This window comes from Vipera berus, assembly GCF_964194415.1.
Source record: "Vipera berus genome assembly, chromosome: 4".
Taxonomy (NCBI): Eukaryota; Metazoa; Chordata; class Lepidosauria; order Squamata; family Viperidae; genus Vipera; species Vipera berus.
Genome location: NC_138206.1, coordinates 54,922,975 through 54,950,394, shown reverse-complemented (window position 1 = coordinate 54,950,394; position 27,420 = coordinate 54,922,975). Strand labels below are relative to the sequence as shown.

At 35.9% G+C, this 27,420-nt stretch overlaps 2 protein-coding genes across 4 annotated transcripts in view; both read right to left on the bottom strand.

Annotated features, from left to right (window-relative positions):
• Positions 1-3,491: 3,491 nt before the first annotated feature.
• Positions 3,492-19,321, bottom strand: CHAF1B (chromatin assembly factor 1 subunit B). Of its 2 annotated transcripts, none has more exons than XM_081328044.1 (14): positions 19,269-19,321; positions 17,612-17,738; positions 17,169-17,301; positions 15,777-15,897; positions 15,465-15,568; positions 13,766-13,862; positions 12,962-13,046; positions 10,297-10,390; positions 8,301-8,370; positions 8,114-8,205; positions 6,617-6,773; positions 4,830-5,237; positions 4,570-4,634; positions 3,492-4,366 (listed from the first exon to the last, which is right to left on the bottom strand). In XM_081328044.1, the coding sequence occupies exons 2-14, from the start codon at positions 17,735-17,737 to the stop codon at positions 4,290-4,292; spliced, it is 1,629 nt and encodes a 542-aa protein (XP_081184170.1). In that variant the 5' UTR covers position 17,738; positions 19,269-19,321; the 3' UTR covers positions 3,492-4,289. The 2 variants fall into 2 exon arrangements, with proteins under 2 accessions (XP_081184170.1, XP_081184171.1); XM_081328045.1 differs by having other exon boundaries at positions 8,301-8,367.
• Positions 19,322-23,513: 4,192 nt separating this feature from the next.
• The window catches only part of MORC3 (MORC family CW-type zinc finger 3), a 38,228-nt gene continuing 34,321 nt past the window's right edge, over positions 23,514-27,420 (bottom strand). The window contains exons 16-17 of one of the 2 annotated variants that reach the window (XM_081327317.1): positions 25,591-25,754; positions 23,514-24,777 (exon numbers count right to left, since the gene is read on the bottom strand). In XM_081327317.1, the coding sequence (XP_081183443.1) occupies positions 24,624-24,777; positions 25,591-25,754 (318 nt within the window). In that variant the 3' untranslated portion in view covers positions 23,514-24,623. Of the gene's footprint in view, positions 24,778-25,590; positions 25,775-27,420 lie in introns of those variants that run through there. The other variant, XM_081327318.1, reaches the window with a different exon arrangement.

The window sequence follows — 27,420 nt, the reverse complement described above, 5'->3', positions numbered from 1 at the left end:
AATTCAATGAAGCTATGAGCTATGCCGTGCAGGGCCACCCAAGACAAACAGGTCATAGCAGAGTTCTCACAAAACGTGATCCACTGGAGAAGGAAATGGCAACCCACTCCAGTATCTTTGCCATGAAAACCCTATGGACAGTACCAAAAGTAAAAAAGATATGACGCTGGAAGATGAGCCCCTCAGGTCGGAAGGCATCCAATATGCTACTGGGGAAGAGCAGAGGGCTAGTACTAGTAGTGCCAGGAAGAATGAAGCGACTGGGCCAAAGCCGAAAGGACGCTCAGCTGTGGATGTATCTGGTGGTGAAAGGAAAGTCCGATGCTGTAAAGTTTTATTCTCCATAGGAACCTGGAATGTAAGATCCATGAATCAAGGAAAGCTGCACGTGGTCAAACAAGAGATGACAAGACTGAACATCGACATGTTAGGAATCAGCAAACTAAAATGGACAGGAATGGGTGAATTTAATTCAGATACTACTACTAGTATACTAGTAGTAGTATACTACTAGTGTACTACTGTGGGCAAGAATCCCTCAGAAGAAATGGAGTAGCCTTCATAGTCAATAAAAGAGTAGGAAAAGCAATACTGGGATACAATCCTCAAAATGACAGAATGATCTCAGTTTGAATCCAAGGCAAACCATTCAATATCACAGTAGTCCAAGTCTATGCCCCAACCACCAGTGCTGAAGAGGATGAAATTGACCGGTTCTATGAAGCCCTACAGCACCTTATAGAACTAACACCAAAAAATGATGTCCTTATCATCATGGGGGATTGGAATGCTAAAGTAGGAAGCCAAAAGATAACTGGAATAACAGGCAAGTTTGGCCTTGGAGTACAAAATGAAGCAGAGCACACAGGCTGATAGAATTTTGTCAAGAGAATACGATGGTCATAGCAAACACTCTTTTCCAACAACCCAAGAGATGGCTCTACACATGGACATCACCAGACGGTCAACACAGAAATCAGATTGACTATGTGCTCTGCAGCCAAAGATGGAGAAGCTCTATACAGTCAGTAAAAACAAGACCAGGAACTGACTGTGGCTCCGACCACAAGCTTCTCGTTGCAAAATTTAGGCTTAAACTGAAGAAAGTAGAGAAAAGCACTAGGCCACTCAGGTATGAACTAAATCATATCCCTGACGAATATACAGTAGAGGTGACAAATAGATTTAAGGAATTAGATCTGATAGACAGAGTGCCTGAAGAACTATGGACAGATGTTCAAAACATTGTACAAGAAGCAACAACTAAAACCATCCCAAAGAAAAAGAAATGCAAGAAAGCAAAATGGCTGTCTGAGGAAGCTTTGCAAATAGCTGAGGTCAGGAGGGAAGCGAAAGGCAAGGGAGAAAAAGAAAGATACCCCCAATTGAATGCAGAATTCCAGAGAATAGCTAGAAGAGATAAGAATGCCTTCTTAAATGAACGGTGCAAAGAAATAGAAGAAAACAATAGGATAGGGAAGACTAGAGATCTCTTCAAAAAAATTGGAGAGATGAAGGGAACGTTTCATGCAAAAATGGGCATGATAAAGGACCAAAATGGCAGGGACCTAACAGAGGCAGAAGAGATTAAGAAGAGGTGGCAAAATTACACAGAACTATACAAGAACAAGCTTAATATCCCTGATAACCACGATGAGGTGGTCACTCACCTCGAGCCAGACATCCTAGAATGTGAAGTGAAATGGGCCTTAGGAAAGCTGAGCAACAACAAAGCTAGTGGAGGTGACAGTATTCCAGCTGAGCTATTCAAAATCTTAAAAGACGATGCAGTAAAAGTGCTACACTCAAGTTGCCAGCAAATTTGGAAAACTCAACAGTGGCCACAGGATTGGAAAAGATCAGTTTACATTCCAATTCCAAAGAAAGGCAGTGCCAAAGAATGTTCAAACTATCGCACCATTGCACTCATTTCACATGCTAGTAAAGTTATGCTTAAAATCCTACAAGCTAGACTCTAGCAGTATGTGGATCGAGAACTACCAGAAGTACAGGCAGGATTTCGAAGAGGCAGAGAAACTAGAGTTCAAATTGCCAACATATGCTGGATCATGGAGAAAGCTAGGGAGTTCCAGAAAAACATCTACTTCTGATTCATTGACTATGCTAAAGCCTTGGATTGTGTGGATCGCAACAAATTGTGGCAAGTTCTTAAAGAGATGGGAGTACCAGACCATCTTATTTGTCTCCTGAGAAACCTATATGCAGGTCAAGAAGCAACAGTGAGAACTGGGCACGGAACCACTGATTGGTTCAAAATTGGGAAAGGAGTCCGGCAAGGCTGTATACTGTCACCCTGCCTGTTTAACTTATATGCAGAGCACATCATGAGAAAGGCACAGCTAGATGAATCAAAAGTTGGAATTAAGATTGCCGGGAGAAATATCAACAACCTAACATATGCAGATGATACAGCTCTCAATAGCAGAAAGTAAAGAGCAACTAAAGAGCCTCTGGTTGCGAGTGAAGAAGGAGAGTGCAAAACTTGGGTTGAAACTAAACATTAAGAAAACCAAGATCATGGCATCCGGCCCTCTCAATGCCTGGCAAATAGATGGGGAAGAAATGGAGGTAGTGACAGATTTTATTTTCTTGGGCTCCAAGATCACCGCAGATGGGGACTGTAGCCAAGAAATTAAAAGACGCTTGCTCCTGGGGAGGAAAGCAATGGCAAATCTAGAGAACACACTAAAAAGCAGAGACATCATCCTGTCAACAAAAGTGCGTATAGTTAAGGCTATGGTCTTCCCAGTTGCAATGTATGGCAGTGAAAGCTGGACCATAAAAAAGGCTGAGTGCCAAAGAATTGAGGGGCAGTCCTGAGCTCTACGGGTAGCTGGTTCCAAAGGGCAGGCGCGCCCACAGAGAAGGCCCTCCCCCTGGGTGCTGCCCGCCAGCAATCCTTTGCCAGCGGCACCCTGAGAAGGCCCTCCCTGTGGGAGCGCACAGGACAAAGGGAACTTGATGCCGGCAGCAGGTGTTCCCTCAGATATCCCGGACCCAAGCCATTTAGGGCTTTATAGGTCATCACCAGCACCTTGAATCTCTTGGAGTTTGCATGAACAGGGAAAATCAGTTATAAATGATAATATAAAAAAAGCTTGCACTAATGTAGTGGTCACACAGAATTAATTGCATTCAGCTTGAATGACTCTTGGTGTTTCTGTGAAGCAGAAATTAGCTACATTCTATGAACAGTTACATGGAAGCAAAAGGCCTGAAAGCATCATGTGATTTATTTTTAGACAAGTAGGCATGGAATTTCAGGCTTGCCTCCTAAATGGCACAGCTCTGCTTTGTTATATTTTTGTCACAATATAGTTTAGCTCTTCTGGAAATGAGTGCAAAATAATCCAAGTTCTTTCTTATGAATTAATCTTAACATTTAAATAAGAATTTGAACAGCAACACAATTTATTTGAATACTATATTATATACCTCCATTATTTTTTTAATGAAAGTTGACTGTTTTCTTTCTCATGCTTCCTCATACCATCTTGCTTTGTTTTTAATTAAATCTGAAATAACCATTTTTAAAAAGCAAATGACTAAAATGTACACCAGATAAAAGTGTGAATGTTAATGTTAAATATTCTGCTCTATATAACTATGGCAACAGTTGAAACAGTTTTCTTACAACATAATCTTTAAAATTAGAAATTCATAACTTTTTAAAACAATGCACCCATTGCCCACACATAAACAAATATATATCACATAGACATTTGAAGACTTCTTTTTAATGAGCTTGGATACAATTAATGTAGAAAATTTAAGTAGTGAAGGCTTTCAAACTTAAATCCAACTTCTAATCTCTGGTACATTTTACTTGGTGTGTAAGGTAAACATTCAGATTTACTGATACTTTCATTTAACTAATGTAGGGCAATTAAGTAACCAACTGCCCATCTTAAAGATTTGAAAGAGAGAAGGAATGTATTAGTTTACAAATGTTATACTGTGCCAATTAGCTTGTTAAGATAAATAATTAAGTAAATGCCAATTGAAAAGCAATGATTTCACCACCAGATACAGAGCAGAACACTTATGCCTTTCTCATATAATATGTGAATCCTTACTGGTCCATTATATAGCCAATACTAAAACCACTGATTCATTTTCTTCCTCACCACAAAGTCATGTTTAATGCAAATGCCATTCTGAGTAAATCTCTTTCACAGAGTAGGGTAACTGTGTTGTAGAAAAAGGTCCCCACTGTAATAAAGCATTTCAATGGATTTATATTTTGTTTTCATTTTCAGGAAATCCAGTTATGGAGTTTCATCCATTCTTAGTCGCTTAGGTGATGGTGGATTTTGTAACTGGTCTTCAGGTGGTGATGGTCTCTCTGAAAAATTGAAGAATTCAATAAACATTTTAGTATTTTAAAAACCTGAACTGATGCCGTATATATTCATAATGCTATCCCTGCACGGGTTGTTCAACCAGAATGAGCAGCATCAAATTATGACCAACAGAGATAAAATCAATTTACTTAGTAATTGTTTTACAATAACATCTGAATAAATTATGAACAAAAAGACATTTTACCATGCTGAGTTGTGTTTCTGGAAGAATCTGGAGTAGCTGCTTTTAGAGGAATCAATGCAACTCTCCTGAGAACAAGAACAAAACCCATGGCACGTTAGAAGATATGCAAGTATGTTTTCCTCCTACCTGCTTTCTTTAATGCATTTCTCCTTCAACTTTCCTTCCCCTTTCCCCTTGTTTCTCCCGACTCTTCCACCTTAGAGGTATCATTCCTGGAAGCCTGTTTATTTCTCGATTCCAAATTGCAACGTTAAACTTACCTTGGTGGCTTACTACTCCATGCTTGTAGAGTATTCAATGTAACCCTCCTGGATTGGTTTACTTTTGATGTGTGAACTGATGCCTGCACAGATTTTTTATCTTCCGAAGATGACATGGAAATGTTTTTAACCATAACAGGTATGGAGTACAAGTCTTTACTATTGGTTGGAGTCTGCAGTGTAGATGATGGTTCTCCAGACTTAAGACTGCCATCCACTGGTTTTGAAACTGGAGAGACAACACTCGGAGACTGACCCTTTTTAATTTTCTTTTCCGCTGTGCTAGGTGTTTTGATATTAATGGCTGGCTTCTCTTTCAATGGGATTCCAAGTTCACCTTCTTCAAATGTCACAAAAGAACAATATCCATCCGTAGAAGAAATAGCAAGAAATGATCCATCACTGGACCTGGCATATTTTATGGGGGGAAAGTAGATAAAAACTGATTACTTTCAAGTAGTGATCCATTCAGAATGAAAGCATAAATGGATTATAACGTCTGAAACTATTAAACATGGTGAAATATTTGGACATATTATCAGATTTAGCTAATAGGAAATGAGTAATCTCTACTTCAATTGCCTGACAAGGGTCAAATTACTTTGATTGATAAAAACAGAAATTGTTGAAGATAGAAGCATGAGTAAGAAGTGAAATAACTTCAGAGTTCAATGCTGAAAAGCCTTTGAAGATGAGCAAGATTGATTAATGTGTTTTAATCCAGTTTTTTTAAAAAATAAAATAAATCAGCCAAGATTACAGGGAACCAATAGGAACCTATTTGATGTTTGTGTAATGTCTAAGTCAGAATTCTGTTCTCTTTTTCCTCATCCAGTTAGCATTTTGCTTTCATCTCAATAATTTTATGTTCATTTTACCCCATCCATTTTCTTCTTTTCTGATGTTACTGCTGAAAGGAGGGAAAGAAAACATATTGGTGTCTCAGTGCTTATGTGTTCTGGTACGGGAGAGCAATCTGTATGCAAAAGAGAATATATCTGCATATAGAGATCAATTTATTAATATATTTAACAGGCAGCTAAACTGAAGAGTTATTAATTCAATATTTTTGTACATATTGTGTCCTTTTCCAAAATGTCGTGTGTGTGTGTGTGTGTGTGTGTGTGTGTGTGTGTGTACGTGTGCGCTTGTGCATCCCATTGACATTTCTTGGGGTGGGAAGAAAATTGACAGGATGTTTCAGCTGGAAGTGGCAAGACTAATTTCTCATGTCAATGGGATGCACACGCACACGCACACACTTATATCTTCCTTATCCAGAATGACTGCAGAAGTGGCGAGTGCTCGCACCCGCGCACAAAGCTGCAGTTGTGAAAGTGGCATTCATGCGCGTGCACCAAAACATTCCCTCTCCCTCCCCCCGCCACCGCCTGTCCACTGAGCCGGAAAAGTTGGGGACCTTTTTCATTAAAATATGTCATTTAAGGCACTCGCCACTTCTGCAGCTCCGTTCTGAACAGACTTCGGCCCGGCACTGGGCCACGGACTGGGGGGTTGGGGTCCTGAAGTCATTCTGAAGCTATACTTCAGTATTGTTTATTTTGCCTAAGAACAACTATTTGCAAAAGTAATAACTTACTTTTCCTTACGTTTGTCTCTCTCTTATACATGCATGCATTTTTGCCAATATTAAAAATACGTTATCAAACTGTGAAATTAGACAATATTTTTCTTGTTCATTTGGAAGAAAGGTAGTAAGAAACTCAACAGTATTAAGTATGCAAACTAAGACAGATTTTTACCATGAAAAAAGACAAATTACTCACCATGAAATGTCACTTAGAGTATGGTAATGTATGTTAGATACATAACCAAAAGGAAAGGTTTGCTGTGTATCATAGAAGAGCACAGAATCCTCTGAAGCAACAGCAAAAACCAACCGATAAGGCAGATTTGTTAGACCAATCTTTTGGGAAGTTTCTTCTACAACAACCAAAAATGTGTCTTATAAAAATCATACCTTACTGACAAGATTATAAACTGCTGCAGGATTCTCTTATATTTAAGAATGATTAAAGACAGAATTTAATTATTCTAAATTTTATTAGTAAAGTTTTATTATCAACTTGATTATTATTCAGAGTAGAGGGGACTCTTATTCAGTATGGGATTTGAAGTCTCTCTCTGAATATTATTACCAAAAATAGAAAACAATTTACTGGCACTGGAAAAATGAAAGAATATTGAATTGCCAAAACTTTTTGCATACATACACACATAAAAAAAAAGATAAAGGAGTCTCTGCAGATTTTACTCCGCTATTCATTGCTGTCTATAGGGGCGGTGCTCATCACTGTTTCAAGGCCATTGTGCCAGTGCACTCCAAAGACATTTTCGCGGTCATGTGGCCAGCATGACATCAAGGAGCACTGTTACCTTCCCACCAAAGTGACACCTATTTATCTACTCGCATTTGCATGCTTTCAAACTGCTAGGATGGCAGCAGCTGGGGCAAGAACAGGCGCTCACCCTGTCCGCATGGTGCTCGAGTCTCAAACCTGGGCTGCCGGCTTTCCAGCCGACAAGCCCAGCATCTTAACCGCTGAGCTACCACATCGCCCCATATGTATGTATATATGTATTTGTGTGTATACACACGCACAAACACACACACAAACAATTATTTCCTACTATAGATGTAGAACAAGTCATAGCATAATTTAACTTGTTTTTTTTTATTCCCATTTATATCCCGCCCTTCTCCGAAGACTCAGGGCGGCTTACAAATCAGTGTGCTTAGCAATAGCCTTCATTCTATGTATATGCCTGCTTATTAGGGCTTTCGCCCCCCCCCCAAGCAGCATTATTACAAAGTCAGCTTATTGCCCCCAACAATCTGGGTCCTCATTTTACCTACCTCGGAAGGATGGAAGGCTGAGTCAACCTTGAGCCTGGTGGGATGCGAACCTGCAATAATTGCAGGCAGCTGGTGTTACTTAAGGAGGCATTAGCCCACTGCTCCACCAAGGCTCTTGGTTACCATAATGTAACATTTTAATTTTAATTTAATTTTAATTCTAAATATTCTTTTAAGATAAGCTAATATAGACTTTAGGGGTTAGTGATATACTAAGTTAAATAAAATGAAACAGCACAAAACTCAGTAATGGTAAATAGCAGAGAGCTGGAGATGACAAATAAGATTCGTGATTTTGCATTATAAAAGAGGAAGATGTAGAACAGAATAGTCACTAGTTTAATTATATTTAATTTATTTTTAATAAACCTGCAATATAAACAACTATCTAACAGATTCAAAATACCTTTGTTACATGCAGATCTCAATTCAAAGTAGACAGGGCAGCAACGAACAGCTAATGTTGCCTTTCCAGGACAAGGTAGATGAGCAATGGGTCTAAAAAAAAATAACAGCAGGTTTTAAAAATAAAAATAGAAATTACAGAATGCATTTAATATTTACATAAAATATGGAGTTAATTCAGCCCTCACCTTTTCAGATTTTTTCTGGAAAAGACATAAGTAGTGTTCATTACATTTTCACCTGATTCCACACAGCCTGCTGAGAATATGAAAGTGCCAAAATGTCAGTTTTACAATGTTGGATAATGCCAAGTGTAATCAACATTGCCAATTTAAATAATCAGTATGTTTATATTTCCTTCAAATGTACATAGCCCATAATGAAGATTTGCATTATTGTTTTATTGAAAAGAATCTAATTTCTAATATCTATATCTAAGATACTTGTATATATTCATACTATACTTAAAGTGGTTTATAACATGTGACAAAAGTTAGAAATGCACATCTTTGACCATGTATCTTCCTATTAAGACAAATTAAAAGAAGTTCATTAGAGGCACATTATTGAGAAAACATTCAACATGAAAGCAATTGATTCATAATTCATTACTACAAAAGAATAACACGCATAGGAGATGACAGCAATAGAAAATGCTCTTTTTAAAAGATGCAAAGGAACAGCCATATTCCTGATTCCCGGTACAGCAGAAATTTGTGGAACACTTTTGTTGAAACATGAAACTATATGTAACATTATTTTGCATAGCATCTTTTGGAATACTTATTAAATGTACGTATATAATTTAGTTACATTTGTAATTATACTAATTGAGTTTGCTTTAAAATGTTTTTGCTTTTGCATTCAAGCAGAATCATAAGCTAAAGAAATCTAATTAGTTTAGAATCTCTTAATTTTGATAATTTGATATTGGCAAAAATTGAAGTTAAATACCATATCATTGTTAAGTGGCCTAGGGTCACCTTTGGCAAGGTGGGTGGCACATGCTTAATAAATAAATGAAATAAGAACCTAACAACAAGATAATAAACTGAGTAATTATTCTGATTTTAAACAGTTCACATGCTTACACTTTAGAAAAACAGGTGAAGAAAACAAGGAAAAATAAGATATTTTGCATAAGGTTCAGGCTTTATATGCTGTGTATTCAGTCTTATTTTTTGAGTTAGATTTCTTACATCTTCTGTGGTTGAGATGTCATTTCATTTAATAGATTTCCAATTTTAAAAAACAGAAAGTGTGAAGGAATGCAAATCTTTTCTACATTGCCCTGTCATTTCTTTTGTATGGCAATTGCAGTGATACAATGCTATGGGAAGTCTTCAGGAATAAATAATAGTAATGTCTTGTTTTACTGTATTTGTGATTCTAAAACAACATTCTCTTTTCTTTTTTATTTTTCAAAAGTTTTAAATATTATGAGGAAGAGAATCTGGATAACATATTAACAGAGACAATCTTCTTTCAATGAGTAAAGTGTTCTGCTTTTCATTAAAACTAGTTAAAAAAAGGCAAATCGATTTAGTTGGGAAGGGCAATTTGATATAAATGGGGTGACATTCCCAGTCTAGTAAATACTTAATGATGACTTCAGGAATGTAGATTTGGAGACTAATTTTTTGACAAAACATAGGCAACACATACAGAGATCTCCCCATTGTCTTAATTTCTACAACTGCCGTTGTGTGAGTTGGATCTATTCTAGGATTGTCAAGCTTCTCAGCCCAATACACCATGCATGCATGCATGCATCCATCCCTCCGTCCATCCATCCATCCATCTAGCTATCTAAACCAAATTTATATAGCCACGCAACTCACAACCAGTGACCCTGGGAGGTGTACAACATTAAAAATCTACAGTTAAAAACCCACAATTTAAACACTCCCCTTTGAACTCAAAAGAAATATAAATACTTGTGTATTTGGGAGTTGAGGAATTAAAGAGCAAAATCCAATCTCTCCAAAATATTTCACATTTGGAATGCAGGCCTTGACAACAAAAGTCATGTATCTGATTTAGAGTAATCAAAATAATAATAAATGTCAACATGCCTCACATTACATGCTAACATGAACAGGTTTTTGTTTTTTGTTTTCAAAATGCTCAGAGACCCATGACCTCTACAGAACTGTATGAAATAACGAAAGTAAAACTGCTTACCAGGAACCAGTAGCAGAGAACCATCAGGAGTAAAAGTCAATCTCCGGAAAAAGGACTTCATGCTGTCATCGTGAAACATTCTATAGCTTTTCACCTGAATTTTTTTTAACAATGATAAAATAATTCTGTTCAATACCAATTGTTGCACGAACAAACACAGTGATTTTGGATATTTTTATTCAGAAAGTCATAGTCTAGTTTATACTATGATCACAATCTGCTGCTAAATTCCAATTCTATCAAAGGGACTTGCAATCCAGTAATATCTGGGGATTACTTACAAATAATGTCTCAATCTTTAGGAAATTATTCTTTTTTACATGTATCTGTGCATTTTTAATTTGCGCTTATTGAATCTATAGATCTGCTTTGTCAGATAAGAAAACAACGTACAAATATAACAAGCAACAACCTTAAAAACAATCTGATTCCTGTTTTTGGTATTTTTTTAAGTTGATTTAACTCAGTGGATAATTTCATGTATTAAAAAAAATTCAACTGAAGCAACTGAAGCAAATCCAGTTTACCAATTTTGGGATTCTCGCAGAGAATATGATTGGGAACTTTCACAAGATGGTAGCTGGGAAATCTTGCTAGTCACAAAATTAAAAGCACCAATATACTGCACCTTATATTGCTAACTATCCCCCCACCCCCCTTATATTTCTTTTTTTCCTGCAAAAATAGGTACTCTTTCAAACAAAGTACTGGACTATAGCTGCTCGTTTTTATTTTTTTGAGAAAGCTCATTAGCTCATACGGTGGCTAAAAAAATCTTGGAAATAAATATAATTCAGTCAAATTGTTTTACAGCACGCCAGGTACTTTTTAATAAAAAAATAGCTTTAAAGATGTAAAAAGATGTGAAAGCTTTGTAGGTTCCAATGAAAGGTACAGACACTTGCAAGACTCATGCTAGGAAACCCAGTTGTGAAGCAAAGGCATAAGAGGAACTTTTAATCAGTTAACTAAAAAAATGGGAGTGAAACAATCTTGAATTGAGTATGATACACCACATACTTCTGATATTTTACTGTTTGTACATGTGGATCCCATATCTAATTATAGGCATGGTGGTGACAGCAATCCTGTCTAAATGTTCAGAATATCATAGGGGCAGAAGCAACTTGAGTCTTCTGGCTCCATCCCTGCCCATGGGTGGGAAGCCTCAACCATCTTAGACAAATAGCTGCCCAACATTTGTTTGAAAACCTCCACTGATGAAGTCCCCACAACTCCAGAAAGCAAGCCGTTCCACTGCTTAACAGCTCCTATAACCAATAAAGAATTCCTTACTGAATTTCATTTCCTCTCTGTAAAGCTTGATCCATTGGTTTTTGCCCTTCATCTATGGATGTACCAGCACTGCCACCAGCCTAGAATTGTCTGTCTTGTATTTGTGCATCTGATTTTTTCCTGCCGAAGTGCAGAATATTATATTTCTCACTGCTGAATTGGATTTTTATTGAAAAAGGCAAAAGGTTCAAGTGTCTGCAAACCCTTTTCAATGTTGAGCCTGTTTTCTGAGATATTAGCAATCAACATCAGCTGTATTTCATCTGGAGATTTGCTGACCATCCCTTCTATCTCCTTGTCTAAGTTACTTATAAAAATGTTGAATACCTGGCCGCGGAGAGAACCCTGAGGTTCCTACTACATAACTCTCTTAATATAGATATAGTAGATCCATTAAGAACACACGATGAGAACATTGGTTCAAACAATTCTGAATCCATCTAGTAATCAAACCATCCATCCCATTTTCTTCCGTTTTATTAATTAGGAAGCTATAGTCAACTTTATCATATGCATTATTGAAGTCTTGGTACACTATATTCAAAGCATTCCCTTGATCTGCTGATCTAGTCACTGTATCAGAAAAAAAATCAATAAGATTAATCTGGCACAATCTATTTTTAATAAAACCATCTTGTATGTAGTGAAGATCTTATCCCTTTCTAAATGTTTACAAAGCCACAACTTGATTATCTTTTTCTAAATATTTCCCAGCTATTGATGTACAACTGATTGATCTTCAGCTTTCTGGGTCAATTTTTTTTTTGCCCTTAAAAAAGATTATAATATAATCTTTTTCTGCAAATCCCCTGCACTCCAAGATTACCCTCAACGGTGCTCAGATAATATTCACCAGTTCCTTTAACACCCTGACATCTAATCCGCCAGGCTCCAGTGACATGAATTCATTCAAAACAGCTTGGTGTTCTCTTCCCCACATCACTGTCCAGCTGGAGTGGTTTAGAATGAAAGTAGCTTCTTTTGGAAGGCTATATTACTATCTGAAATGAGGACAATAATGTAGAATGGAAGATAAAAAGGAGATGTAGTCTCTGAAAATTCTCATTCCTTCTTGGTCTCCTCACTTTTGCTCTCCTTTGGGGCAAAAATGAAGGGCAGAACCTGTTAATTAGAAGCAATGATGAAAATATTCTTCAGTGTATATTTTCAATGATAAAGAATATAAATACGCTGAATTTTATTTATCATATGAATATTATGCTAAGTTTGTAAAGCCGCCCTGAGTCTTCGGAGAAGGGCGGGATATAAACGGAATTAAAATAAAATAAATAAAATAAAATTATCAAAATATCTAAGTATTTTTAATATTTCAGAACTATAGCTAGAAAGAGTTTTAATTAATTCTGACCTCTCCTTCAGATCCTCCTCCTGATAACATTTTAGTAACATTGAATGCCACTCTCTTGGTCTGTGTGCTATACACTCTCAGTATCCTAAATAAAAGAAAAGTATTAATTACAAACATTGAACTAATTGACTGCATGGTGACAAAAAAAAGGGTGCGTTCTACAGCTTTTCGAGAAAAAACACTTGTTTCAATTTCCACTTCTACAATTAGGCTTGCACATTGATTTGGATTTGATTTGGAAGGATGTGCAGAATCATAAACGTAGTACCAGACCACAACTCATTAAGACAGGCCATATTTCTAGGCACACATGGCTGCAGTGGAAGCTTGTCTCCAGCAACTGTAAAATTATGAAAAAAGATGAAGTTGTCTGAATAAGTTGGAGATAGCTCCTGTGCATCCTGAAGCATCTCGGCTAAATCAAAACCAAAGCCTTGTGCAACGCTAATGGCTACAATACCATTTAGCACTGTTCTATACAATTTTTGTTTAGGAACAATATAATAATACAGTAATATTTAAAGGAAATTGATGCATAAGATTACTGTATTATATCTGAGGGGTTTTTCCAATGATCTTTGAATATATATGTATCTGAATAGAACAAGTACATGATTTTTTTAATATTAGAAAAAAACTTAAAACTTTATTGGTGCATAGCAGCACATGAAACAAAAGATTCTATGGCCCCTAGCCTGCATTACTATGGACCATTAGATATATTGCCTAACTGTTGTAAACATTTTTAAACAATGCAGAATCAATTAAAATAACAATCTCATATTCCAAGCAGTAAAAACTTACCTATCACAACTAAGAGTCGCAATGTACTGTCCCACAGGGTCCCAAGTAACTCCTTGCACATAACTTTTGTGTTCATTAAAAATAGAAACCTTTTGCCCTAGAAACAACACTAAGTTAATTTTCAAAACAGTGAGACAAATAATTCTGTTTATAGCAATTTCCCTCATATCAATTTTTAGGTAAAGGTAAAAGTAAAGGTTCCCCCACACATGCGTGCTAGTCGTTTCCGACTCTAGGAGCCGGTGCTCATCTCCGTTTCACAGCCGAAGAGCCAGCGTTTGTCCGAGGACGTCTCCGTGGTCATGTGGCCGGCATGACTAGATGCCAAAGGCGCACGGAACGCTGTTACCTTCCCACCGTAGTGGTCCCTATTTTTCTACTTGCACTTTTACGTGCTTTCGAACTGCTAGGTTGGCAGAAGCTGGGACGAGTAACAGGCGCTCACTCTGTTACGTGGCACTCGGGATTCGACCCACCAAACTGCCAACCTTCTAATCGACAATCAATTTTTATAACCCTATATTTTTTCTTTCCATTTTAGAAACTAATTAGAAAAATAAGTACAATAACAATTTCATTTTTATGCAGTTAAAATCAATATGTACTCTTTAATGATATAAAAATATGTGGTATTATTATAAGCAATTAAACTGCATATTTGTTTTAAATAGGAGAGTCAGCAATCTAATAATTTTGAAATGCTCTTTGGTTGCAAATTTAATATTCTTAAGACTAATACTTCTTTTTGCTGCTTCTAACATATTATCCACAAAGAGTTACAAATGTTACAAAATAAAATTTAAAAGGGAAGAAAGAAAACCATGAGTAAATATCCCTTTTAATGGGTTCTGAAATCTTTTACTGTAGCTGGAAATATTCTTTTCTATAATGATGTAACGTTGTACCGTGACATTGGCACTCAATCCACTTACAAATCTATTTAAGTCCAAGTTAATGTTATTTGGCATAGATAGTAGGTCTGCATGCTTTGACAAAATATTTCGTTTGTAATTTAACCACTGTTCTAGATTCACACAGCAAAGATATAAAACTGATAACAGCTACTTGAAGGCTTCGAATGGCTGCTTCAGTGCTTTTCCAAGGTTATCTTGACAAATGTTTATGTTAGCAGCAGATATTCTATTATCTGGAATAGCTGGTAAAAGTGGTTCAGGACATGCAAACATATAGGAGAAAACTTTGAGAAAGTTGTGTACCAGCTGTCCTACGCTATCAAACACTACGACTGCTTCATGTTGCAGATCCAATGTGTTACACAGTGCCTTGTCAAGGGTTCTGTGATGGCCTAACAGTCAAGATTTGCTCTAGCAAGTATAACAGATATAAAAAAAATAGACATGGTTTTACGATTCATAGCATTTTCCAATTAGTAGAAACTGTTATTGCTATTATCAATAAAGATAACTCCTAATTTTCCCATAAATTATCTCAGCATATAAATACTATACACAACTGAATTCTTCTAATCTTCTATTGATACATTAGGCAAGTAAATTAATTAGCATGCTGCTTTATCTGACTCATCAATTTGCTTTTACAATTAAAATGAAAGAGATTGTAATAATATGTAGAAGACTACATAGCATACGTACATTTATTCAAAGCATGTGAATAGTTTGGTTGTTACAGATTTCATTGCATGTAATTTTATGCAATTTGAGCTTTAACAATTAGTTACCTTTATTGACATCCCATAATATAGCTGTGTTGTCAACTGAGGCAGATGCCATATAATTTCCATCAGGAGTCCAGCAAATATCATATACATCTTCCAGGTGACCTCTTAAAAGAAGCATAGTAAAAACAAACTGATAAAAAGGAAGTAAGTTATTAATGGGATGATGCTGGTAAATATTCTAGCTAACTATTTAAATAGAGCTCAAGTACACAAGTAAGCCAGTCTTATATTGTTACAATTTTGTCATATTAGCAGCTTGGCTCAAGATACTATTTCATTCAGTGAAATTTCAATAAAAGCTAAGAAAGCTACCTTAAAGTTTTGATTACTGTCCAGTTTTCTTTGTTCAGCTGGTTATCATCCTCATCATCTTGAAATGCAACTGCTTCTAACTCTTTGTTGTCATTCAACTTCCATAATAAAATTGCAGCATCTGTGGACATTAATTTCTCTGAAAAATCTTTGGCAATTTTCCAACCATTATTTTATTATTATGACATAGTATTACAAAATTTTATTTTGTTCCTTCAGGTCAGATTTTTACTCCTGGCAACTACCTGGACCAGTCTTCAAAGTTTTCTTGGCAAGGATTTCCAGAAGTGGTTTGCCATTGCCACCTTCCTAGGACTGAGAGAGAATGACTGGCCTAAGGTCACCTTTGTGCCTAAGGCAGGACTGGAACTCATGTCTCCTGGTTTCTAGCCTGATGCCTTAACCACAACAGTGGTTTATGAGGCTAGCCACTACAGAATTAGAGTTAGGCATAGATAGAATTGTGGTCTATCTGGAATAAAACCTGTTGAATTTAATGGAACTTATTTCTGTGTAATATACACTTCATGGAATTAAATAAATAAATGACTGAACTAAGCAATATATATCCCCCATCACCGAGTACTAAACCTCAGTGTAAAATTGGGATTTCTTTAGTTGTTTCTGGCCTTTCATTTAAATTTTGGGATCTGTAGCACTCAAACAGCTTATTTGCTCCTTGTTACATCAAGGGTACTATACGACTGCAGTAGAAAATTGTTTCCACAACTCAATGCATTATACAACAATTATGAAATTCAGGAAAAAAAATTACATGCCAATTAAGAACAAGATATAGACAGTATTGCTACTACTGCAATTCCATTTCTCTAAATAACCTGATAACTTTATAATATTATTTTTAATGTTTAAAGTATAATTGTCTTTTATAAGATTCAGAGATTGAAAAATAACCATAATTGCCTTACAAGAAAAGCTACTAAGCTATTCCTTTGTAAAGGTAAAAGCTTCCCCTGTCCAGTCATTTCCGACTCTAGGGGACAGTGCTTATCTCTGTTTCTTAGGGAGGAAGCTAGTGTTGTCCGAAGATATTTTCCATAGTTATATGGCCAGCATGATTATACTCCGAGGTGCCCAGAACCTTCCAACCAATATGGTACCTATTTATCTACTTGCATTTGCATGCTTTCAAACTGCTAGGTGAGCAGGAGTTGGGGCGAGCAAAGGGAGCTCATTCTATTGCACGGCACTCGGGTCTAAAACCTGGACTATCAGCTTTTTGACAAACCCAGAGTCCTTAACTACTGAGCCATTGCACCCTCATTCCTTTATAAAAGGGAATAAATGCAGTATATAAAATAAACACACTTATTTTCTTACTGAATGTTAAGAAACTTAAAATCAGTATTTCAATGCCAACTTTACACATACCATCACCACCAGATGCCAGAATTTCACCACCGGGAGCAAAACGTACAACATTCACTGCTTTGGTATGACGAGCTAAATTGGACAAGAATTCCACAATTGCTTTCCCATCTGGTCCTTTTTCTACTTTCCATATCTGGTTATAAAAACACAACGTCCAAAGCAAAAATATCAGAATAACTAAAAAACTGAAAATTCCAAAACAAATCCTAACGATAACACAGTTTGAAAGTAGTACGTTATATATAAAATGTGATGATAAAATATTTTAATATTTTCATGATCAATTTGAATATATGTACAGAAATAAAATATTTGCTGTTCTATGACCAAACTTCTAAATCTTTGGGGATATATACATAAAACTGTCCAGTTCCATAAATTAATTTTTTCATATTGGAAGAGAACATGTAAAAATACAGCAATATCATTGACATTTAACTCACACGAACAGTTGTGTCTACGCCAGCTGAAGCCAGTCTATTGATTTTACCATCAGTTCCATGCTGGAAATCTAAGCTGTACACTGGCTCTTTGTTGTGCCATGCAATTTCACATGTAATTACTTTCATTCTGTAAAAAGCAGATAAAAAGTTTGAAGATAACTTTATTTTGATGGAAATTAGCATTGCCCAATGCATGGCTATCACTGTACTGGTCCTGTATATTTATGGTTTTAAACTTAAACATAAAACTGACCTACCATTCTGAAAAATACTAACCTAAACAATGGAAAACATATCAAAGAATTATGCCCTATGGCTTGTTATCTTACAAATATCACACAAATTAGCATTGTTGTAATTTATAGTATGTCAGTTGGATATTCTAGATCTATTCAAATGGCTGGTAGACAGCTAATCATTTCCCCCTTTGTTCTTAGTTTCACCATATTCTACAACTTATAAATTTATAGAATAAAAATGCAAAGGTTTAAAAAGCCCAGTGTATGTAGTGATACTGTTACAATCCTAGGGATTTTATGACAAGTAAGAGGAATGCTCTCATTTCTCACACATTGGTCTTTTCTCAATAAAACCATTCCATTATAGTTCTTTTGCTAAGAATTAAGCTTCTTCAAAAGGAGACCAATGACAATGAAGCCATAAGATGAAAATTGAATTGTATATAATTAAAGCATACACAGGAATATATTGTTAAAACAAAAGATGAGAGCTCTGATTTCTCTTCTAACTGAATAAATCCTTCAGCTTTTACTAAGAAAAGCAAGAGTGGGACTGCTGAAACTTCAAGGAGACATAAGTCACAAGAAGACTAGAGCAAAGCTGGGCTTGCAAAAATAACACTTTAAATTCTATTCTTTCAGAAACGTTCAAAGCATTTAACTTACATTATCTAAGCTTCTCTGAGGCACCCAAGGGTTAGGGTTACAATACAAACAATGGAAGATGAGAGACAGACACCCTAAACCTATCTGTCCTCCCGTTCATGACTGGGGCTGGTTATTATTCTCCTCGATCACGGAATTTTAGACTTGGAAGCAGGGGAAAATGATCCCAAACCCGCACAAATAAAAGTGCTCTTCCACTTGTTTATAAACGCTTCTTGGAGTCAAGATCTGGATCCACGTTTTGTTGAGGATGCCATATTCTTAGCTAAATTAGCAAGCCCTTCACTCAACTTACTCATTTCTCTATTTTAAAACCCTCCCTTTAATCCTGGAGCCAAGGGCTACTTGTGTGTCAACATATTACCTTGTTTTTAGATAAGCAATGAGGAGGAGGAGGAGGAGGAGGAGCGACCGTCTGAGTCCAGAGAGCTACTTTCTTGCACCGTGTGCCGGGAAGGGACTCTTTTATTTAATCTAAAATAAACCGCCCTCATCTTAACCCTCGGCGAGTAGCACAGCGCACCCACTTTTGTCCAGAAAAAAGGAAAACTTCCCCCGAACCTACCGACAACACAGCACAATTCAGGGACGCAACCCTTTGTGACAGTTTCCATATAAGAGTTTCCCTCCTACTGTGCCCAAGCCGTTTTCCCGCCCTTTCTCCGCACAAGCGAGAGATCCGTTCTTTCGTGCACCCGACCCGGACTTTTGCTTTCTTGTCTGCCAGTTTCTTACCCCCCACCCCGTAATACCTGCAAAAAGGAATCGGCACAGAGGTCCAGTTGCCCAACGAAACTAATTCAGGTTCCCGCGCTCGCGTTTGCGCATTGGAGTCATTGGGCGTCCCGAAGGAAGAGCAGGTCGCTCGGAGGCTTTCCTAGTTAGGGTGTCGAAAAACGCCACCTAGCGTCCGGGACGCGACGCGCTTCGTCTCGCTAGGCTTTACTAGGCTTCCCCTGACTGCAAGGGTCAGAATTTACAGGGTTGTGCGCTTCACTATATAATTGATGCCTAACCATTTAAAACGTATGTTACCATAAGTTATAGTTTCAGACCCGACTTGATGCTCGAGTTTTACTTTTTAAAATAAAAAATATCAGATTCCTATTAAAAAGCCTTTGCAATTCGGGCAGGTTACAATTGTTTTGGATTATGTATTGCCAGGGACGCGGTGGCTCAGTGGGTTAGGACGCTGAGCTTGGTCGGCAGTTTGGCAGGTCGAATCCCAAGTGCCGCATAACAGAGTGAGCGCCTGTTTCTCGTCCCAGCTTCTGCCAACCTAGCAGTTCGAAAGCACGTGCAAAATGCAAGTAGAAAAATAGGGAGCACTATGGTGGGAAGGGAACAGCGTTCCATGCGCCTTTGGTGTCTAGTCATGCCGGCCACATGAACACGGAGACGTCCTTGGACAAGGGCTGGCTCTTCGGCTTTGAAACGGAGATGAGCACCGGCTCCTAGAGTTGGAAACGACTAGCATGCATGTGCAGGGGAACTTTTACCTTTACCTTTATTGCCAGTGTATTTAACAACATATCCTGGCTAAAACCCATACCCAAAGTTTAAATATTAACACTGACAATTCTTCTGTTTTACCCAATTTATGCACTTGAGCTTATTGTTCGAACTTTGGACATCAAAAGCAAACAAGCAATTTTATTCAATTGTCCCATTTTCTGAAAATTTGTGAAAACGTAGATCATCCTATACATGTGAAAATTTAGACCATCCTTTTTTACATTACAGAATTATGAGAACAAGCATTTGCACATTTAAGCAGTTTAGATACCACAGGTGAGTAGTGAATTTGGTTTTACATTTCAATTTTCAGTTGTATTATCTTATATGGCACATTATTAACCACCTAATTTATATATGTACATATACAGCAAGTTAATTTTTTCAGTAAATACAATTCATAAACATTACTTTGGATACAGTAATGTATTTAGCCAAGTGTTAACATTTTATCCATAACTGAGTACTGTATATATCTAATCATGCATGACTGAACTAAGTTAATTGTAGTAAGAGCAAGCTAGGTAGGGAAAGAAAGCAAAATGCAGATAGCCCTTATTTAGAAAATGCCTCAAATAGGATGGCAATAAACAATTTAGGCTGCATTTACATCACAGAAGCCTTCATTCTGAAACTGATTTAAGATCTGGTCAGTTTCAGGCAGCAACTGCCTGAAGAACTCCCAAGAGATCTAAATCAAGGTCCCAGTGCTGAGCTTAACTTGACCTTTGTATTTTTTTAAGGAAGCACTGTGCTAGGGAAACATCAGCTCACAGATAGTTTGTTTTGGCAATTTCTCTATCCTAGGAGTGGGTGAAAAGGAGGGGAAGGGGATACAGGTCAGGCACAGGACACTGTATGAAGACTTTTATCTGAATGAGATGATAGCATCCAGTGATCTTTGCAGGGTGGTTTGCTTAGCAAATATGCTGATAATGAACATTTTGTTGGAATGGCAGTCGCTAAACAAGGACTACTGTACACTTTTCCAAATTTGTAGCAGTTTTGCACTGTTCATGTGGTTTAGCAGGGAGGGAAACTTGAGAATGGAGCAGTTGGCAGCGTTCTGAAATGGCTGAAGAAAATTTTTTGGTAATATATTTTATTGATTTTTAAAAAAAAACATAAATCACTTAATAATTGGTGAACAGCGTGTTGTCTGGGTTACATTTGTAAAACAATCATTAACAATTAATTTCTATAATCCATATTCCACATAATTTTAGTTGATTTCCTCTTTCCCCCAAATATTCTCTTTTGCAAACATTGGGTTAATACAATTCTTATTGTTTTGATAAATAACAATTGAATATATATTTTTCCCCAATATTCCTAAAAATAATAATCATATTTATTTATTTATTTATTTATTTGATTTGTATACCGCCCTTCTCCCTAATTATATCAGTATAATATTTCTTTTCTATTCAGTCATTCTGGTTGCCTTATCATAGATCCTGTTACAATCCTTATTTTAGTTTATTTCTCCCACCAAATTCTAGATATTCCTACTGGTGAAGATTTTCTCAAAAATTAATTAAATTTACAAATTTAACTCTATTTTTTCCGTATAAGCCATCTCACACTTTTACATTTGTTAAGAAATAGATAAAACGATGAAAAAAAAAACGAAAGGAGAGCAAGAGTAAAGAAACATAAGAAATAACATACTACTTAAAATATCTCTCTCTCCTAGGCTAATATATATTTATTTCATCAATTTCTTATTTTAACCATAATTAAGAATATATTTAATCTTTAAACATTCCATTCAATACATCTAGTCATCTAGTCCTTTAACTCTTATTCAAAACATTTTTTATCCATTATAATTTTCTTAAATTCAGTCATATTTAAGTATCTGAAACATTTCCTTTATTTAAGTCATTTCAACTTTTTTATATTACTCATATCAAGAAAAAGAACACAAGAGAAAAAAGCATACATTAGAGAATTCATCCCTCTTAGAATAGCATATATATTCCAATTTTTTTCTATTTCTTTAACAACATTCAAACAAATATTTCTTTTTTAAGTATTCTGTCTGATAAGTCCCATCATCTATTTTCTTGGTTTCCACCTTAGTCTTTTTCCTTTGCCCAGTATCTTTCTTAATTGATGTATTTTGCTGAATCAAAAGGTTTTTCTGTATGTTCATAAATGTTGCTGTAGATATAAAAAGTAAATCAGTATCTTTGTTAGGGGCATTTGCCCACTCATTTTTATTGGGAATCTTTTCCCTTCTTTTTCTCTCTGCTTCTCATCACATTTTCTCTCTCCAGTTCCAGTGTTTTCCCTGGTATCTCTGTAGTACGTTTTATCCAGTTTTTTTTCTTGTCCTCAAGTTTGTTTTGTACTGTTGAAATATAAATTGTCTTTTCCAAATCTAGTATTTCTTGTAAAAAAAATTCCACTTGGATTAAATCATGCTCCTGTTTTGTAGAATTCCATCTTTAATTCTCTATCCTCAAATTTATATTCAGTCATCTGCTTTGTCTGTTCCTTCTCTGTTGTGTTTTCCTGAGGGTTTTTTTGGTATAAAATTGAATTGATTTATATTTTCAAAGTTATTCTGAATTTGTGATTTGAGATCGTTATTTGAATTAGTTGCAACATATATCTCCTCTTGAAAAATATTTTTTCTTGATAAGTATTTTCTATAAATCTGATTTTCCATGAGGTTTTTCCCCTCAGGTCTGTAAGTCTCACTTTATCTACACAGCTGTTCTCTATTGTTAAAGCTTTGAACGTCAAAGTAGAGATTAGTTTTTCCATTTTACAACTGTCATAATCCTCATCTACCAGTAGGTGTCAGCACTGGTTCATTTTTCAGATTTTATTCCTGTATGAAAGGTTCAATTCACTGCTTCTATTAGCGAAAGGGTGGGGCAGAAACCCCCCTCCTTTACTCTGAGGTTTTTGGGGTTTTTTTGCTTTTTGGGAATTTCTCCCCTTCAGGAAAGTTGATAGGTAGGATAGAGAAAATCAATGTTCTTACCAAGCACACTGTTTACGATCAGCTTAAAATAGTGTGCTTTTAACTTCGGTTGCTCACAGCTTAGGCTAGATTCAGGAGTTAGGCTAGCCTTTCTCCTGTTGGTTTCTGGAAGGCTTCTCCTGGACTAATCAGGTCAACCGCCATCTCTCCCAGGTCCCTGGTACTTCCTTTCTTCATTGCCACCTCTCCGGGGCAGCTTCTGGCCTATTTAGGGTCCCCTAACAGGAAACACAGCTGGAGCGCATGGAGTCCCGAACCCCTCAACTGCTGCACTGCGCACAGGTGAAATTATCCATTTTTTTTCTCCACTGCTCTCCAATTCATTTATGAATGCAATCCTCCTTTTGTAAGCTTCTTCCTCAACACAAAATTTGAACCTATTCTCTTTTTGGCAGGTTGTCCTATTGATAGAATCCTAAGTGCTTTTACATTGTTTATTTCCAAATTTTTATTGGATTGGATAGAATAAAAAACACAGAAGTCAATATGTGTATGTGATTTATTATTAGAAAAAATGTATTTGTGTATTTACATTTGTTCCTGTTATGCAGAACATGAGAATGTTTTCACCATTTAGTACAAAATATATACATTTCTCATTTTTGTAAATAAAAACTTATTTCCAGTTATTTATTTTCATGAAAGTGTAAATGTACAGTATAAATTTAAATAACATTTTCCATACAGACAAGATTTATTTTATTCAGACTTTACAGTACATTCATCTATCAAGCAATAATGTGAATAGTGAACAATATATAACTTACAAAGTTAGGAAAAACAATGTGGAAAAAATAAACCCTTAAAGCTTATTTTGATAAAACACTCATACCTATTCAACAAAATGTGATCTCATAGTATAACAATCATTATGCAATACTCTTAATCAGTATTTATAATACATCATCAGATATCAAAACTCAGAAATACTCATAGGCCACTATAAAATACTAGTAATTTGGGGAAAATGCTACTTGACAAAATTGCCAGTGTTTTTTTAAAGTAAGTTAAAAAGGTATATAACACTATTTATAGTATCTGTGATTAATTTCTAAATGCGTTATAAAAATTAAATATATCTATAAGAAATGCTGAAAATTCAAAAGGGGTAATACAATGCACCTGTAGTGGCATTTGAAGCCTTTGAAATTAGGATAAAACTTGACATGGAGTTATAACTGTCTTTCTGTTAATAGTACCACACATGCACATTTTGATTTTCACCAGCTATGCTAAATAAAATATTAACCCAAGTTTTCTTTCCAATTTAGCAATGACAAGTGTCCTTCCCTGTCACCACAAACCCCAGAAAGCAGTGTCTATAGTTCCACCACAGATCTTGCTTTCATGAGCTGCTACTTGCCACAACTATTGTCATAACCACAACAGTAAAGAAACATTTCCTTCCACAATGTCTTCAAGACGTTCACTCTGTTTGTGGCACTATTAACACTTCAAAAATCTAGCTGAAACATTTCAAGAATATATTTAACTCCTAAATAATTTGGATATTTATTTATTTATTTTTTGAAATTTGAAGCTTCACAGTAGAGTACAAATTTGAGCAAAGCATGATATGGCAGTGAAAAAAACATTAAGCACTACTAATTTCATTCATATGTTCTACAACTTGTCCTAGAATTTCATCAACTACATCAACGTCGTAGTTCACTTGTTTCAAGTCAAGATCGGGCATTATTGTTGCCAGTAGCAGTCCCACATTAACTCGCAGTGATCGCAACTTCAGGCTACAGAAAAGACAACATTGAGTACATTAGTTAAAATGTTTTACATACAACTTTTACGTACAATTATACATGCAACTTCAACACTTAATATACTTCCTGAGCATTTTACTTTTTCCTTATTTTTAAGGTATTCTAAATATATATTAAAGTACCCCACCTTAAAGTGCATCTTGACAATGTGGTTACTGAACAGAGAAGAACTTTGAATAAATTTAGTTCTGAACTAAAATGAGTTAGGAATTGCTCTGCTCTTCAGAACAAAGTTTCAGCTTTTTCAAAAATCTTGACAAATTGTAACATTTTCTGCAAGGAGTTTTGTTTAACACTTTCAATCACGAAGGACAAAAATTGTGAGAAGTGCCCTGCTTAAACCACTTACATGCTTAAGAGCATAATTTAGAATGAAAATTATTAGTGTTTCTTTTGGCTGACCACAGTACAGTGCAAAACATTTTTTGTTTATACTGTTTTCAATTCAAAACAGATGTTTAAAATAAGAACCATTGGTGGATATTCTGAATTTGAAAAACTTTTAACTCACAATATACTGCACACTCCTAGCAGACATGTGGATGAATTAAGGAGATAAAATTTTAGGTGAAAATCATTATGGAATAGATCAGTGGTTCTCAACCTTTTCTTCACCTTTAAATGTTAAGATTTAAATCATAACATTTCTTCAAGTCTTCACGGACCTCGTGGGTCTGCAGACCACGTGTGTAGATAGAAGTTGGAACCACTGGAGTAGATAGAATTTTCAGGTATTAATGAAGATTTTAATACGCTTTTTCATGGATACAAAAAAAAATCTACCTTTCCCCATCAGAATAATTTACAGGTTCTTCAAGATTACTAGCCACAGAATCATTTGTTTGTGAAACCGTTTGTGGAACAGAAGCTTTTAACTGTCCAATTTCTGTTTTTAGCTCTTCACACTGAAAATGCAGTTGGTTTTTTTCCATTTCAAGGAGTTCAATCTGAAAGAGATAAGTCAAAACTTTCCATTCAAAATATTCACAACTCTGTATTTAAACTATGTATATTTCAGATTGTGCAAAATTTTCAAAAGGTTCACAATGCTTAAGACTGCATAGATGACTTCTAAGTTGTTTCATGGCAGCAGCTTCTAAAAGTTTGCATGCAAGATTTGCAAACAATGCAGCTATTTTAACAATTCAGAAAGAGTGTGTACTTATATGCATTGTGAAGTACCTTTTTGAAGGCTCTGCAGAATTATATACATGTAAGTTGGGGGAGCAAGTTTTTAATATATTATTGTTGTTGTTTAGTATTATCGCTAGACCCCTGGCTTTAAATTTTTGAACACCATGCACAAAATACCTAGGAACAGAATGGGATATGTTATTAGTGGGATGTCATACAAAACCAAAACCAAACCCCTACACTGACTGAATTTTCAAAATGTTTTTATGGTACAGCTTTCTGATTATTTACATTAAAGAAGACTAAATAGGTTCTCTTGTATACAAATATATAAAAGAAATAAGAAAGCCCAAAGAAAGAATGGAAGCAAACAACCAGATGTTCTCCAGATTTTTTAAAAATAAGTATTCTCAATAATTCACATTATTTCATAGCTTGACTATGGCTGAAGAGAGTTGTAGTCATAAATGTCAAAAATACTAGACTATAATATTATATACCAGACTTGTCAAACTCGTGACGTCATGTGACATCGTGCAACGTATTGGAGCTTTTTCTCCGTTGCCGGCAATGGGATGGGCACGGTTTTGGGATGACGCATCCGGCCTGCGGGCTGGCCCCTGCTATATACTGATATAGTATTATCCAATACAGTACTGCATATTGAGCTTTTGTTTTTGTTTAAATACAATTCAGATGACCTTCCAAAAGTTAAAGATAGATAGGTAGGTTGATGGATAGATAAACACAATCTTCTTTCTCGTTGGCTGCCTGTCTTCCAACATTCAGAAGATGAACAAATGCAGATGGAATATGGAATCAAATTTACTGTTTTTTAAAAATGAGGGAAGCCACAAGGATCTGTTTGAATTTTGGCCGAAATATTAATCTTGCCATATCAGTCTATAACACTAATGGTCTGATTTAATTTAATATTCAAAACATAAGCAACTGTAAGATTTAGTTTATTAATATTACAAAACTGTTTTTTAACAAATTCCAACAAATACAAACCTATGTACGATTGGAATAAATCCAATTGAAAACTTATAATTCATATGCGTACTACTGTGCCTCTTGGGATATTATATTAATGAAAATGAAAATTGCTATCTTGGAAAAGCAATTCTTAACTTTAGATTATATGAACTGAAAAAAAAACAATTTTATATATGAATTCAACACTTAATTCTTCTGTTGCTATTTGACTTCGGAAAACAGGGCTGTACAGATTTTTGTCAAATCACTGAATCCTCAATGTAAAGGCTAGCTTTTGGGCTGTAAGCATTTAAAGTGTTACTGTGTTTCCTCGAAAATAAGACCAGGTCTTTTTTTTTGGCCTCCAAGAGGCACCAGATCTTATTTTCGGGATAGGCCTTACCTCACCTCCGACACCAACAATTCCACCCAGCTGGTTCACTTCTTCAGGAGCCGAAGTTGCATTCGGGCCTGCATTTTGCAGTCAGGCCTTTCCAGAAG

Coding starts and splice junctions, on each gene's coding strand:
- CHAF1B (XM_081328044.1), bottom strand. CDS start 17,737: ATGAAAGTAATTACATGTGAAATTGCATGGCACAACAAAGAGCCAGTG. Junction 8,371..10,296: donor TTCTCTGCTACTGGTTCCTG/GTAAGCAGTTTT, acceptor TCATATTCTCAG/CAGGCTGTGTGGAATCAGGT. Junction 8,206..8,300: donor TCCAGAAAAAATCTGAAAAG/GTGAGGGCTGAA, acceptor ATTTTTTTTTAG/ACCCATTGCTCATCTACCTT.